The sequence below is a fragment of the Mustela lutreola genome, chromosome 7, assembly GCF_030435805.1.
Source record: "Mustela lutreola isolate mMusLut2 chromosome 7, mMusLut2.pri, whole genome shotgun sequence".
NCBI lineage: Eukaryota > Metazoa > Chordata > Mammalia > Carnivora > Mustelidae > Mustela > Mustela lutreola.
In genome coordinates, this window is record NC_081296.1 from 38,154,622 (window position 1) to 38,170,593 (window position 15,972).

The 15,972-nt window shown below is 40.4% G+C and overlaps 1 protein-coding gene across 8 annotated transcripts in view; it reads right to left on the reverse strand.

Annotated features, from left to right (window-relative positions):
* NEO1 (neogenin 1) overlaps positions 1-15,972 on the reverse strand; it is a 235,749-nt gene that overhangs the window by 54,263 nt on the left and 165,514 nt on the right. For 5 of the 8 annotated variants that reach the window (XM_059180451.1, XM_059180444.1, XM_059180449.1 and 2 more), the window contains exons 8-9: positions 8,522-8,741; positions 1,256-1,410 (exon numbers count right to left, since the gene is read on the reverse strand). In XM_059180451.1, the coding sequence (XP_059036434.1) occupies positions 1,256-1,410; positions 8,522-8,741 (375 nt within the window). The remainder of the gene's footprint in view (positions 1-1,255; positions 1,411-8,521; positions 8,742-15,972) is intronic. The other 3 variants (XM_059180452.1, XM_059180448.1, XM_059180450.1) reach the window with 1 other exon arrangement.

Here is a 15,972-nt window from a genome sequence, read left to right on the forward strand (position 1 = left end):
GACTCTAACACGTGGACTCAAGCCGACCAGGCAGGAGACACAACGCCCTGCGTGGGGTGTTTGTGACAGGAAGACTTGATGGCTTGTTCACTGACTGTCCGTCTCACTCTAACTCCTACAACAGCTCCCGGACCTTTTTACTGTATTCTTTTCATCTGACTGATGGACTGACAAGTTCCAGCCCCAATTTATACACAAATTCCAGAGGTTACCCATGTCTACACTTTGGTAGACATTCTATATTTGAAAACCGTTTTTCTGGTGCCGGTGTTTCTGTAACAGAATCCATTACATTTGATGAGCAGGAAAAAAACCTGGCAAAAGGTAGAACAAACCAGCTTTCTTAAAGAACAGCACCACAGCTTGACGGTTTTGCTACCGAAGCGCAGAGAAACCTGAATGTGGTTATTCTGACAGTTGTTTGCTTTATTTAGTCATGAATCATGTTATTCACTCAATGTTGAGAGCATGATTTTGTGCAGCCTGACAGGTGGGATTTGTCACACTTCTGCTGCTACAGAAAACTTTCCTCTAAGTTATTAAAGAGGAAGGAAAACAAAATAATCCTCCAATTCCCTTGAAAATACTTTCAATATATTCATTGGATACACATAAGCAAACATGATCCTAAAAAGGCACTAAGAAATTCTTTCATTTCACCTGCACAGTGGCATAATAAATGGAAAAAATTTTAAGTTGGTTTGTTCAGCTAAGTGTGTAAAATATTTTTGGAGGGCTGCCTCCAACATTTACACCTCCCGGCCCAGGCTGAATACCTCCAGATGGAGTACACATCTCTTTCCTTTACCTCATCTTTTGCCAAGACATGTTATAGCCACTTTCCATCCCTAAAATATTCTCAAGAGAATCATGTCCCCCTTCCATCTACATTCTTATTTAGTCTCTTTCTTCTCATCAAGCTCCTTGGAAAAAAATGACTGTGTTGCCTACTTTCCTTAGAATTACAGAGGTATAATATTAGGTAGATAGGATCAGAGGAAAAAGTCTACAAGGCATCTGAGCCAGGTCTTAAAGAATCAATAAAATTTGAGTGTGTATCATCCAAGTCCTATTGCCTTACATGATTTGCCACAGTTTGATGTGAATTAATTTGCTCTCCCTTAACCAATTTATAAGGTCCTTGACGGCAAGGAGCTGTACCTTCTGCACTGCCATGGTACACAAGCCTACCAAGAAGGTAGACCTTCTTATCATCTGCCTACATGTAGGGCTGATGGACAGGTGAAAGACTTACCCTCGGGCTGTGTTTCTACTCGGAGTGGAGCTGAACTCTCTCCGGAGCCATGCTTATTTTGAGCCATAACTCTAAAGATGTACACAGTCGCTGGCATTAGGTTTTGAATGGTTACCTGCATTTCTCCTGGGCGACTGGTATTCTCAACACGTTCCCTTTAGATAAAGAGGGGTGTGGAAAGAAACAGCATTGATTAGGAATACTTCTAGAATGTGCAGTTTCATTTTCATTGCAATTCCTATAGATACAATACCATATAAAAATCTTAACTCTTGACTCTGGGAAACAGACACAGTTGAGTTAAAGGAGGTGGGTAGGGGGATGAGGGAGGTGAGTGGGGGGACGAGGTAACAGGGTGATGGGCATTAAGGAGGGCATGTGATGTGATGGGCACTGGGTGTTATATGCAACTAATGAATCACTGAACATTGTATCAAAAACTACTGATGTACCGTACGTTGGCTAATTGAATTTAAATTAAAAAATCTTAATTTAAGTCAAATTAACTCTTCAGAAAGCAAGCCTTTGGGGGTGGAACAGTGCACAGAATATGGAGAGTAGCAAAGAGCAATATCACACATGTCTGATACCTTGCTGATGTCCTTGCTTAAACATCACTGACTCTCTGGTCATAACCACACCTTCCTTTCAGAGAAGGAACAAACAAGGGTCTTCTCATTGCCATTTCAAATGGGGAAGCTGGCCATCAATTCTGTAGGCTTTAGGAATCACTGAGTTTTAAGGAGTGATTTTTGAGGGAGACAGAGGTAACTGCAAGCATGACCCAGTTTTCAAGGAAAATATCAAAGAATTCTGTGTACATTTTAGACAAAAGACTCAATAAAAACAAAGCTAGATATTATTACTTTAAAAGTTGGGAACATTAGAAATTTAAATGATCCTAAAATAACCCAATCTATAAAAAAGTAAAACCTGATACTGATTTTTATAATTTATTTGTTAAGGCAAATACTCTTAGAATGATATCTAAATTGATTTGAAATGTTTAACAAATTTTATGACAACAGGACAAAAGAATCTAGCAGTCTAGCGTTATGAACTGAGAAGATAATGCAGTTATCTGGCTTCTTTTAAAAGCTTCCAGACTAACCTGGGACCTGAGAGTCCCACAACTGGGCCCATAATTACAGTCAGTCTATTGTACATACTAGAATAAAAACCAGTTAATATTACACAAGAATTTCAACAAATATTGTGGAAGAATTCATTTGTTTTAGACAAATCGCTAGCCTTTAAGAATTGTCGATCATGTAAGGAGAGATTTGTATCTATCCTGACAGAGTAATAAAAAGGCCCAAAACTACTCTGTGGACAAAATTACTTGAAACTACATAATCTGCCGAATTAAAATTTTTAAAGATATTGGTTATTTTCCCTGAAATCACTGATAAAATTTGTTTAGTTCTACATGAACTTATGCCAATTTGCCTGGTTATATGTGAATATTTACATTTCAGAGATTTAAGTGTTTTTCAGTAGTTTCCTAGTTTTTTAAACTACCTTATTTTTATTTAAAACAAACCAAACCAACAGTACCCACACCATCTTCATAGAGTGCTTGTTCCACCAGAGAAGAGTACTATGGCAACAGAAGTTCTTACTCAAAGATCCTTGAGGTATTGACAGATATTTTCTCTTCAGCTAGCCCTCTACGTCACAAGATTTAAAAGGGGTTATCAGTGGATTTCTTACACTCTGAAATTTCTGACAGTTGCTCTGATGGCAACTGATTGCTGCCTAAAAGGAAGTATGGTATTTGACACTTCACCAAACTACAAGGTCCGTGTAGGAGCACAGAATAGGTCTGTTTTGCTCACTGTACATAACAGTTTAAACAAAAAGTTGAGACCATCTTGAGAAAGGTAGTTGGGGGGTGCTATTTTACGTTAAACTGAAGTGTCTCAATCACGTTCCCATATTACAGTAGAACTTAGCAGAAAGCTCAGACACGGGGGGCGCCTGGGTGGCTCAGTGGGTTAAGCCGCTGCCTTTGGCTCAGGTCATGATCTCGGGGTCCTGGGATCGAGTCCCGCATCGGGCTCTCTGCTCAGCAGGGAGCCTGCTTCCTCCTCTCTCTCTCTCTCTGCCTGCCTCTCTGCCTACTTGTGATCTCTCTCTGTCAAATAAATAAATAAAATCTTTAAAAAAAAAAGAAAGAAAGAAAGCTCAGACACGGAAAGCAGCGTCACAGATATGTGAAGAATGCATGAATGGAAATTTGGCTTCTCTACATAAACCTTGTATAGTAATAATATCATGTACATCTTTTGTTCATTCCTATGTGAAAGAAAAAAAAAACAGGAGAAATGAGTGAAGGGAATGAAAAACTTAGAACAGATTTCTACAGAAATCCTACAGTTAAAAAGAATCAGTAATGCGTATGATTCCTTAAGATGGAAGAACAAATAGCCAGTACCTGCAAACACTTTAACTCTAGATTGGATTGAGGTTCCAGAACCAAGAGCCTGTCTAGAAAAAACTTTGACTTCAGGACAAGACCCAGAGTGAGTTATAAAAGTACAATTCTCACAGCTGTGTGAGGTTATGATGGAACTTGGGTTAGAATGTATAAACTAAGAGTCAAAGCAGAAAGGAAAAGCTATGTTTTCTATTAAGACAGTGCTGGGCCAGGTGCTAAGAGCTCCGTTTTAGTTTTGACAAGCTAATTCCTTCTGAGCCAGATAGTAAATATTTATAGGTTAAGAGACAAAATGGAAAATATTATGTAGTTACTTACATAATCTATTAAAATGTAATGATTGGAAAACACAAAAAAATATTCTTAGCTCTTGGGTCATAAAAATAACAAGTCTGATTTGGCCCACAGTCCGTAGCTTGCCAATTCCTGGGCTTAACTAAGATAGCTAAGGGGCTTCATCCATCTCTAAAATGTTATTTACTTCTGGAAGAACTTACTCTAAATTTTCAATTTAGTGGCTAATATCAGAAAAGTACTAAATTTATACTAAAAAGGGGTGAACATTTCCTAGTTGAAAAGGCAAAGGACCCTTTGAAATCTCAAGGAACTCAGGCACCTGGAAGAATTGCACCTCATGACCAAGACACACAGTGCCACCTTGTGGCTGATTTTTCAAGTGCAGGAAGTAGTAGGATTTGTAAATCCAGGTAGTGGCTCCATGCCCACACTGATTTCTCATTTTAAATCTGTGACAAAATTTACTACTCTCATTTCTTTTAGACGAGAAAACTTAAGCTTATGAAGGTTAAATAAATTCTGTTTACAAAACAAGCAGAGTCTAGTCTTCTGACTTAGTGTTCTTTCTACTCCTTCAAGGCTTGTATTCAGAAATCATAAACTTCATTCACAAGTGAAAGGACAAAAACATGACGGTCTCCAAGAATCTTCCTTTGACTGTTCCCTAGATTTATTCTGTCCACTCCAAGTCACTGCTCTCACCTTCGTCTTCGTCTTCGCCATACCTACCACGTGCCTAGATTAACTAGATTTGTTCCCAGACTTCATTTTTCTTGTCTTTATGTAGTGCTCATAAACTACTAAGAAAAGCCATTTAATAAAATCACAGTGCACACTTGCTCAGTAGTCTAGAATGCTCCTTTCTTAACTGATTATGTCCAAATTCTTACTGGCATTATGACATTTGGCTCCAAGCTTCCACTTTATTATAATCTCTTACTAATTCCTACCAGCTCTCTGGGCCAGTTAAGTTTTCCTACTTTTCCCACTCATCAAACACCAGACATGCAAATTAAATTGGATCTTCCTTGTACCTCCTCTTCCCTTATACATCCATGCCTTGTCTTCCTGCCTGACAATTTAATTTTAAATCAAAGTGACAGATTCTCATTAAAAACAAAATTACATATAGTTTTAAAAAATCCAAATGTCCCAGTTTTGTCTCTCCTCAAAACCTGTCCTTCCCTGACACCTAACTGACCAGTATCTTACCAGATCTCTTCATGTCAGGTTTTCTCAACCACAGCTGCGCTTTCAGTGGGATAGTTCTTTTTTGTAAGGGGCTGCAGGACGTGTATCAGCATCTATGGCTTCTACTCACTGGATGCCAGTAGGGACCCTCTCTCATCTGAGCTTTAATACCCCAAAATGTCAGCAGACATGGCGAAGTGTCCACTGAGGGATGGGGGCAAACCGTCCCTGGCTGAGAATCACTGTTTTAGGCATTTACATGCACACCAAAATACAGATATGTCATTAAAAAATTCCTTCATATGGATATACATATATTAATTACGTGCCCATTCCTCCATCAGTGGGCACCGATTTTCCTTTTTCATTCTTACAAATAATGTTAGAATAAACATTTTTTATGAGTGCCCTATGTATATGTAGATCTGTTTTCTTTTTTTTTTTTTAATGTTTTATTTATTTATTTGAGAGAGGGAGAGAATGAAAGAGAGTGCATGTGAGGAGAGAGGTCAGCAGGAGCAGCAGACTCCCTGCTGAGCAGGGAGCCGGATGTGGGACTCCATCCCGGGACACTCCAGGATCATGACCTGAGCCGAAGGCAGTTGCTTAACAAACTGAGCAACCCAGGTGCCCTGTAGATCTGTTTTCTATAGAACATTTAGAAGTGTTATTGTTGGGTTATTGTTATTGATGGACGTGTGCATTAAGAAGGTAAAAAAAAAATCTGCCAAATCACTTTCTCCAAGGGCTACTCTTATATTGCCACCAAAAGCTAAGAGCGGATTTCTTCCCATTATTTGAACTTGCTTAACACTAGATATTATCAACTTAAAATTTCTGCAGCCTTAAAAGTAAAGAAGTTTCACTTTTTGTATCTCCCAGACCATGAGCAACAGAAAAAACCTTTTTTAACTTTAATGGGTTTTCCATTAACCTCTGCTAATCAATCTATTTGTACCACTCACCTCTTGGGACATTGTCTTTTTCTTATGATTTGTAGGTGCTCTTTATATAGACTAGATAGTAGCACAATGTTTTATAAATGTTACAAACTTTTTCCCAGCTCATCACTTGATAGCTTTTGTTTATGATATTTTATCACGTGAAATTTTACACTGCTATGTAATAAACTTTGTCGATCTCTCCTGTTGTGGCTTCTGGATTTCCTGTCTTCTGTTAAAAGGCTTTTCACACTCAAGTGATAAAACAGTTTCTGCATTTTCTTCTAATACATTTATGAGCCTTACAATCTCTTAATCTGCCTATAATTTATTGCTATATATAAGACAGAGATATAACTTCCATTCTTTCCACAAAATGGAGTTAATTATCTCAACATGATTTCTTGAATAAGCTATTATTTTTCCATTGATTGAAATGAATTTATTCATTTAACAAGTAATTATTTAGTCCTACTATATGCTAGGCCCTGTTCCAGGTGCCGGTGATACTCTATTGAATAAGACAGACATAAGAAATAGGTTAATTAAAAGAGAAGACTGCAGAGTGTTAAAGCATTGTGAAAACAAAATAAAAGCCAAACAAAACAAAACAGAAAACCACCCAGAACAGGGTGATGTGACAGCAGTAGTCTTCGGGTAAATGTTTAATAACCAGCCCTGGTTTGTAATACTTGTCCCAGTAAATACTCATGCCATGCCCTGTTTTGAGCTACCATGTTGTCATCGGGTCTGTAAAATTTCCTGAAACTTTAAAAACTGGCTTGGGAACAAACTGGCTCCAGAACACCACTGTGTGATAGGACTGAAGGGGGCTAAGTTGGGGAGGGGTCTTCAAGGAAGGCCTATGGATGTGTAATCTGAAAAAGACAGATGCAAAGCTAAAAACAGTTGTTTGTGAGGGAAATACATTTCTGATAGAAGGAACAGCAAAGGCAAAGGAACCGGAGTGGAAAGAAGTTTGTTAATCTGAGGAATTACTAGGTGTTCTTTCCTTCTGTGAAATACTACAGAATTAGCAGTGCGATGTGAAAGATTACTGGAGACATTTTAACACAGATGCCATTTGGGAGTAATGTCTTGCCTTTCTGTGTCTAGAACTATGTTTCTTTATCTTTATAACTCCCAAGACATCTGGTACAATGTTCAGAAAAAACATTGTTCTGTGAGTAGCTCCATCTATCTGGCTCAAATGAGGTCACACAGACTTCTCAAGAGGGTTAAATCAAGTGGTTTTGATGGAGGTTCCGATCCTTGTGGAACTCGACAGTCTAGTTATTAAATACAAAGCTTATCAGATGTAAGCACCCTGGGAGAGACACAAGCTTTATTTCATGCTCAAGGGCCCTAACCAAAACAGGTATTTTAGCTTTCTTATTTTGGTCTGAAGAAATCTACTTGGCAATGCTAAGAATACATAGCGTGTGGCAAGTTTCTCCTGAAGGTTTTATAATTGGGTTGGGAAAACAACACAAATACACATAAAATAGCAGAAGAGTAACAACTTATGGCAGTAAGAGATCATGTGTTATCATAATTAAGTGCCAATATTAGTGGCATGAACACATAAAGAGAAAGGCTGTATCTGCTGAGAAAGGTAGAGAAAAATGTGTGCGGGCGTCCTGGGGCTTAATCTGGGCCACAAACTGACTTCAGCTGGGAAGGGGTGAAGTGACTGAGAGAACACACTGGGAGAAAGACAGCACACAGGACAGGAATCAGACAAGTTCATCGGAAAGGGAAGTAAAGTGGGAGGAGAGAGGTGGAAGGCTGGACAGACGCCACAAAGCTGGGTGATGAGTAAAGCGACCTGGGGATTCTGGACAATGTCCGGTAAGCGATGAAGAAGCAATGTGAGCTCCTGAAAGAGGTGGAGATGGAGAGGAACTTAATGAAAATGCAGTTAAAGAAATAAGCTACTATCACTCTTGTGTCATCCAGGAGACTCCCCGGCGAGCTCAGCGGCCCACATCCACATATGGGCGCAGGCATTTACGATTACTGCTCTAAGTTAAGTCCACCTCAATTTCCAGAATCTGAATGTTCTAAGTATAAACCACATCCTAGTGGCTGTGCTGACCAAACCGTATGAAAAGAGAGGAGCCTAGTTATATACCAATACTTCCATCTAAACATCTCTATCTATACCACACCCGCGCCCCAAGTTGTTCCAGAGACGCAGGAAAGAATGAATACCAGGACTTCGGTCTGATTGGGATAAATTTTAATGACCTAAAATTGGGAAATATGCATCTTTGTGATCATTTTTTTCTGGACCAAAAACTGGTACAGATTCTGCACAAAAGAAGCCAGGGTGAGCATGACTGGCCTGGGATTGACCAAAACGCAACCAACCGACTCCGGAATATGGACACTTACCTAGCAATCCCCTCCTTGGTGTAGAAGACAGAGTAGGTAAGGTTGTCTCCATGAGGATCTGATGCAGGTGTGCGCCACGTCAATTTGATGAAGCGGGTAGAGACCAGGGAGGCCACGACATCCCGAGGAGCTGAAGGCAGTGGTCCCGTTGTGGCTGGTGCTAGATGGTCAGTAGTGGCACTGGTCAGTGAAGTGGGAGGTAATGTTGGGATGGCAACATCTTGTCATGTGCAAACATTGGGGAATATGAAGGGCAAACCACGACGGTTTTAAAAAAGAGAACAGAAAAAACAAAAAACAAAAAAGAAATAAACAAAACCACGATGGGAAATAAAATAAAATGAATGAACATAAAAAAGGCCATTAAACTGAAGGCTAACATGCAGGCCGGGGTTAACTACTGAAAACTAATGGGCACTATTCAGACACATCACTGTAGAGCAAGTGGACTTTCTGGTCACTATCATGGTTGTGAGCAGGGGACAGGGAGGGTGACGGCTGAGAATAAAACATCTCACAGAAGGACACAGCAGTGACCAAGTAATTTTCTTTAATTCCGAAAGCAGCACGCAACATCTATTAAGCTTTGCACATAGAAGTCTCCCCTGTGAGAACACCTCAGTACTTTCAGCTACTTGATCAAATACGGAATAACATGTGCAGTCTGGATGACTTTGCTTTGGACACGGGCCCAGGCTGTCATGACCTCCCTGCAGAGCCGGTGTCTTCAGCTCTGCGGGAGACACAGGAGCCACATCTTTAACTTTATCTCGTATTAAACCCTGTTCTCTGTAATTCGGCAAGACCAAGGCAAGTCTGACAACCTTCCTCAAGTCACTAATATTTCATTTGCTACTTTTTCAAGTTTAACCACAAAAACATAAAAACATGAATCAAGAATTCCAAAACCACAGTACTTCTAGGAAGCTGATCTGTTCGATACAGTGCTCCCTGCAATATATACTAGCATGGCCTGCAGACTCAGGAAGCGGATGGAGATGAAGCGGCGGGAGGTCAAAGCCCCGCTCATCAGAAGTCTCCGTTTGTACACTTGCAGTAATGGGTAACTGTGTTACTCCGTAAGGAAGTCCACTCTGCTGCTGGACACTTCGGATTTTCTCAGTACTGAACCCAGAATCTCCTGCATCTTGGGGCCAGAGAGTAGAAGTATAATCTCACAATTTTTAAAAAATATTTTATTTATTTATTTGTGAGAGAGAGAGAGAGAGAGGAAGAGAGCATGCTAGCACAGACAGAGTGGTAGGCAGAGGCAGAGGGAGAAGCAGGCTCCCCACCGAGCAAGGAGCCTGATGTGGGACTCCATCCCAGGACGCTAGGATCATGACCTGAGCTGAAGGCAGCCGCTTAACCAACTGAGCCACCCAGGCATCCCTAATCTCACAATTTTTAACTAAAGGAGTTCGAATAAGTTGTGTGATAACCTTAATGGGAAAATTAGTAGAAGAGAGGCAGAGAGGAAAACATGAAAATTATGGACCTAATTTTCAGTGAAACTGTAGGTCAATAACCTCCGGGAAAGGCCTGTGAACTGAGGGGATCTAAAGTGAGGCAGTCCACTAACTCTGCCAGACCAAGTAAGTTCTCTAAGGGAGTACAGAGAGGATCAAGCTGAAGTCGTTACTTCAGTGGGGGAGGGGCAAGAGTCATCCAACAGCTACAGTTTCTACATGGCACTCTGGCTCTTCATGTGGATGCCCCGAATCCTAACAACAATTCTATGAAAAAAGCAGTCATTTTATTTCTGTCCTCTATGTAGAGACTGACATTTAAAAGAGCTAAATCGCTCATCCTAGGTCACAGACAGTAAATGACAGACTGTTAAAATCAACACTGGTTTTCAGTTCCTGAGGCCTCTGTGTTTAGCCAACACGAGTTCTACTCAGGCGGTGCCACAGTGGGCAACTCACTCACTCTCTCTTTTCCTCTCCTCATGAGAAAGTACACTAAAGAATACAGAGTGCCATCAGAATATAAAATTATGAAGTCCTGGAAGACACAAGTCCACACTCCACTGACCCAAGTGTCCATGTTGTAAGGAAGTTACATGTGAATGGCCAGTAAGGTCTCATGCTTATTCCTGATGCTTCGACAGATGTGTTGCTTCAGAGAAAATACCTCCTTCACAGCTTTCAGAGTTCTTTTTCATCAATGATGTCGGTAATTCACACAGCAGCCGCATGAGGTAGGGTGGGAACGACAGGATTGGAGGCGGGGGTGAAGGTTAGAAAGGAATCAATGACTCCCAGGTTTCTGGCTTGGGAGAACCTGTGGTTGGTTGGCGGTGTCACTCATGGAGAACCGCAACATTAAAAGAGACTAGAGACTGACGGAGAGATGGCAAATTTGGTTCTGAACATGCTGGATCCAGAGTAATGGTCCAAAAAATGTGTGAGAAGCCACTGGAAATATGAATCTCTGATTATAAAATTAAGTCACTAAAAACCCTTAGAGGGAAACGGTTCAAAGAGTAGCCTTAACACAGTCCTGCGTTTTTGCCTCATTTGTGTGCCTATCCAGAAACACACTAAGGAAAAGCCACTTCCAAGTCTGACCTGACTTACTAAGCTAGGTGTTTCCCACCTCTCTGCTGGCTGGAGTGGAGAGGAAATTCGTTAACGTGAGAGGCAGTATAGCATACTGAGAAAAGCCCAGGATTTCAAGCACAAAGACCCTGTGTTCAAAACTTGACTCTGCCACTTCCTAATAACATGAAGCTGGGCAAGTCACTTAGTCTCTCTGATCTCAGTTACCTTGTGTATGAACTGGAAACACTCCCTAACCACATCCCAGGCTGATGGGAACCACATGAACATCAGTAAGAAAAGGAAGCACTAGGTACACATTATCACCACAATTCGCTTGAATGGATGAAAAAGAGAAGAAGGTAAGTATAAAGGCAACCAGAGGGGAATGTAAGCAGGAAGGACCAGGGGACAGACGTAATGGGTGATAATCGTCAGACAGGGAAACTTTAGTTAGCCTACGGACCTAGAGCATACATCTATAAGTTCTCAGAGGCACTCCCATGTGTATTTTTCATGTTCATGATGAATCACGCTAACCTATAAGCTCCTTGAGGACAAAATCTGTACCTGCCTCCTCTTGGCATCACTTATTTTTTTTAATTTTTTATTTATTTATCTGACAGACAGAGATCACAAGTAGACAGAGAGGCAGAGAGAGAGGAGGAAGCAGGCTCCCTGCTGAGCAGAGAACCCGATGTGGGGCTCGATCCCAGGAACCTGGGATCATGACCTGAGCCGAAGGCAGAGGCTTTAACCCACCGAGCCACCCAGGCGCCCCATCTTGGCATCACTTATTGTGCCTATGTATACCCTACATAATCAACAAATGTGTATTTATTGAATTAATAAGTGGAAGAAAATTCAGAGAGAATGTTGGTGCAATGGAGACCAGTGTTGCTAGAATATCATCATACAAGATATTTTAATCTTTCTAGTTGATTCAAAGCACATATAAATAACTATATAAATCATTTGCTTTGCAAGTATATTTTATCAGTTATACCTAGAATAAAAGTATTAATAATGCCAGGTCATCATAAATGATTCCTAATTAACTATGGGAAAAATGCATGTCCATTCTGGTCCTAGTGTTTTTTTTTTTTTTTTTTAAGATTTTATTTATTTATTTGAGAGAGAGACAGTGAGAGAGAACATGAGCGAGGAGAAGGTCAGAGGGAGAAGCAGACTCCCCATGGAGCTGGGAGCCTGATGTGGGACTCGATCCCGGGACTCCAGGATCATGACCTGAGCCGAAGGCAGTCGTCCAACCAACTGAGCCACCCAGGCGCCCTGGTCCTAGTGTTTTACACCCACTTTCCCCAAGTTGGTTCTTTTTCTGCTGTTCCAGGTTCTAGTTGGGCGGGTAAGGGAAGTCTCATGTGACCCCAGAGAATCAAACACACAGTCACCAGGATCAACAGCAAATGATACAGATTGGGACTTCAGACTTCTAGCATGACCATTTGAGGATGTCAACAGATGTTCTTCCCCAAAACAACTGCAAGGCTGGACAAAACTGTCAAAGACTGGAAACTGGCCAAAGGCATACAACAAACCAAGAAGTATTTATTTGTGAAAATTACTGCAGTTCAAGTAAAAACAGCAAGTGGGTGCCATTCCGGCCTGCAGCTGCTCCAAGCTCCCCAGCTCTGCGGGAGCAGTTGTCAACACAGCAGAGCAGGCCCTGGAAGCTGGTGGTCCTGCCGTGGCTGTCAGAGGGCTCACTGATATGAGTATGGTCAGTCGGAGTGTAATCTCAGTGGCAAGGGAATAGGAAGGGCCAGGGTCTCTGCCAGCTGGAGGCTGTGATCTTCTGGAGCACAGTGGGCGACAGATTGGCAGGATTTAAGAGGGAATCTGGGAAAGTGAAGAACACTAAGAGGGCTCAAAGGTCATAAGGACGTGCAGCAGAGCCAGCAGTAGGTCCTGGGGACCCACATATCTCTGGCCAGCAGAACCTATGTGTGTATTGAGAGGACCAGTGAGGGAGCCCCGCAGAAAACAAAAGCTGAGGCAGACTAAAAAACAACCTCCAGTTTGAACGCATGCCCTGAACCACACCAGATCCATCAGCTCAGAATAGAAGGCTACTGGCTTGAGGGGTCTGAGCACAACTTCTGATCTTTGGCTAAACACTAATCCATATAGACACAAGGGTTACCCCTAAAAGCCAGGCTTAAGGATAAAAACAAAACAATTAAAAAAAAAAATAAGGAGAAACATCAGTGTTGCAGTGTGGGGAAGATGGATGTCAAGGATTTAGTCCAAGCAAGCTTAGTCCACAACAAGATAAAAACAGCTCTGGGGAGGGGAGGAGGAGTCAGAACCCACAGCTGCTACAATACGCTATCCCAAATATCCAATATTCAACAAAAAATGAAGACACATACAAAGAAACGAAGTGTGGCCTATACTCAGAGGCTAATGTAAAAAATACAGTCAATACAAAAGGTCTCAGAGGGTCTCTGGATATTAGATTTAACAAAGTCTTCAAAGCAACTGTTAAAAATATGTTCCAGGAACTAAAGAAAACTGTCAGGAAACACACAGGTCTGCGATTACCTTACTGATGAGCTAACAAGACAGGCTATTATGTGTCACGGGCACTGGCAGAAACACAAGTCTTGCATCAGAGACAAAACTTTATTACTCAAGGCAACAGCAATAGCTAGAGTTTCTTGTTTGTTTTCATCAGCTCCCATGCCCCACAAGCTGCACAAAGGCAAAGCGAAGGCCCCGGATGGATGTGTACTCATGCAGCAGGTTGCTACAGGAGAAGACCCCTGAGCTTGAAGAATCCACCACTTACACAGCAAGCCACAAAGAAGAGGCCTGCAGTGGATATCTAATTTCGTTCTGTTGTGATCAGGCACACACATTGTATGGCTGCAGTCTTTTAAAATTTCCTGAGACTTGTTTTACATCCCAGCATATGGTCTATGCTGGAGATTGTTTTGTATGTGCTTGAAAAAAACCTGTATCTGTAGTTGATGGGTGGGGATTCTAGAGTATCAGTCAGGGCAAAGTGGTTGTTAGAGTTAAGTCTTCTATACTCTTAACTTTTTCTAATTGTTTGAATTCATTTTTGAGAGAATATTAAAATTTCCAATTATTATCACTAAATTGTGTATCTTTTCTTTGAACATATCAATTATAAATTACATATACATCTAATAACATATACATATACATCTAATAACAGAGCCCCAAAATACACAAGTTCAAAGAAATATGGGGAGACTCCTAGTTTTTGGAAATTAAACAATTCACTTCTTTATTAACCCAAGGATCAAAGAAGAAATCACAAGAAAAATTAAAAAAAAAAATCTTTAGGGGCACCTGGATGGCTCAGTGGGTTTAGCCTCTGCCTTCGGCTCAGGTCATGATCCCAGGGTCCTGGGATCAAGCCCCACATTGGGCTCTCTGCTCAGCAGGGAGGCTGCTTCCCCCTCTCTCTCTGCCTGCCTCTCTACCTACTTGTGATCTCTGTCCAATAAATAAACAAAATCTTTTTAAAAAAAACTTTAACTGAATGAAAATAAAAACACAACAAATTCAAAATTATGGGATGCAGCTGAAGCCATGCCTAAAGGGAAATTTAATACCTTTATTTAAAAAAAAGCTTCACATGAATTACCCAATCTTTTACTTAGTGAAGAGTGTAGATCTTAAGCATTCTTTTTTTTTTTTTTTAAGATTTATTTATTTATTTGACACAGAGAGAGAGAGAGAGAGATATCACAATCATGATCAGAGCTGAAGGCAGAGGCTTAACCCACTGAGCCACCCAGGTGCCCCGATCTTAAGCATTCTCATAAACACACAAAAAGTAACCCTATAAGGTGATGGGTGTTTTAATTAACCTTTTAACCTGACTGTGGGAATCCTTTCACCATATATACATATATCAAATCATCATGTTGTACACTTTAAATATATTACCATTTATCAATCATACCTCAGTAAAGCTGGGAAAAATTAAATTGAATAATATTTTAGCCAATTAAAAAAAAAAGACACAAGAAATTAATAGAACACATAAGTTACCTAAATCAAGAATCAGAGAATGAACAATATGACCAACGATATAGATTGGTAAGTTACAAAGTAAAATTATAAATTTTATAATTATAATTATAAAATTATAAAAATTATAAATTATTTAAGCCAATAAATCAGGTCACTCAGAGGAAATAGAAAAACTCCCAGAAAAAAAATTACCAAACCTACTTACAAAGAAACACAAAATCTGGGTAGATCTATAAAAAATAGAGACATTTGACTAGTAATTAAAAATATTCCTGCACAGGGACACCTGGGTGGCTCAGTTGGTTAAGCGGCTGCCTTTGGCTCGGGTCATGATCCCGGTGTCCTTGGATCAAGTCCTACATCAGGCTCCTTGCTCAGCAGGGAGCCTACTTCTCCCTCTGCCTCTGCCTGCCATTCTGTCTGCCTGTGCTCATTCTCTCTGACAAATAAATAAATAAAATCTTAAAAAAAATATTCCCACACAGACAAGTCCAAGTCCAGACAGCTTCACTGGTAAATGCTATCAAATATTTAAAATAAGAAATAATACTAATCCTTTACAAGTCTTTCAGAAAACAGAAGAGAAACACTTCCAGCTCACTCTGTGAGGCCAATACTACTCTAATATCAAAGTCAAAGAAACTATAGATAAATATCCCTCCTGATCGCAGATACAATAACTCTTAATGAAATACTAGCAAACCATATTTGGTAACACATTAGAAGGGTTATACAACATGACCAAGCAGGATTTATCACAGGAATCCAAGACTAGCTTGATATCCAAAAATCAATATAATATACCACAGTACAGAAAAAAAGAATAACTGATCACTTTAATAGATGCAGAAAAAGCATCTGACAAAATCAAACACC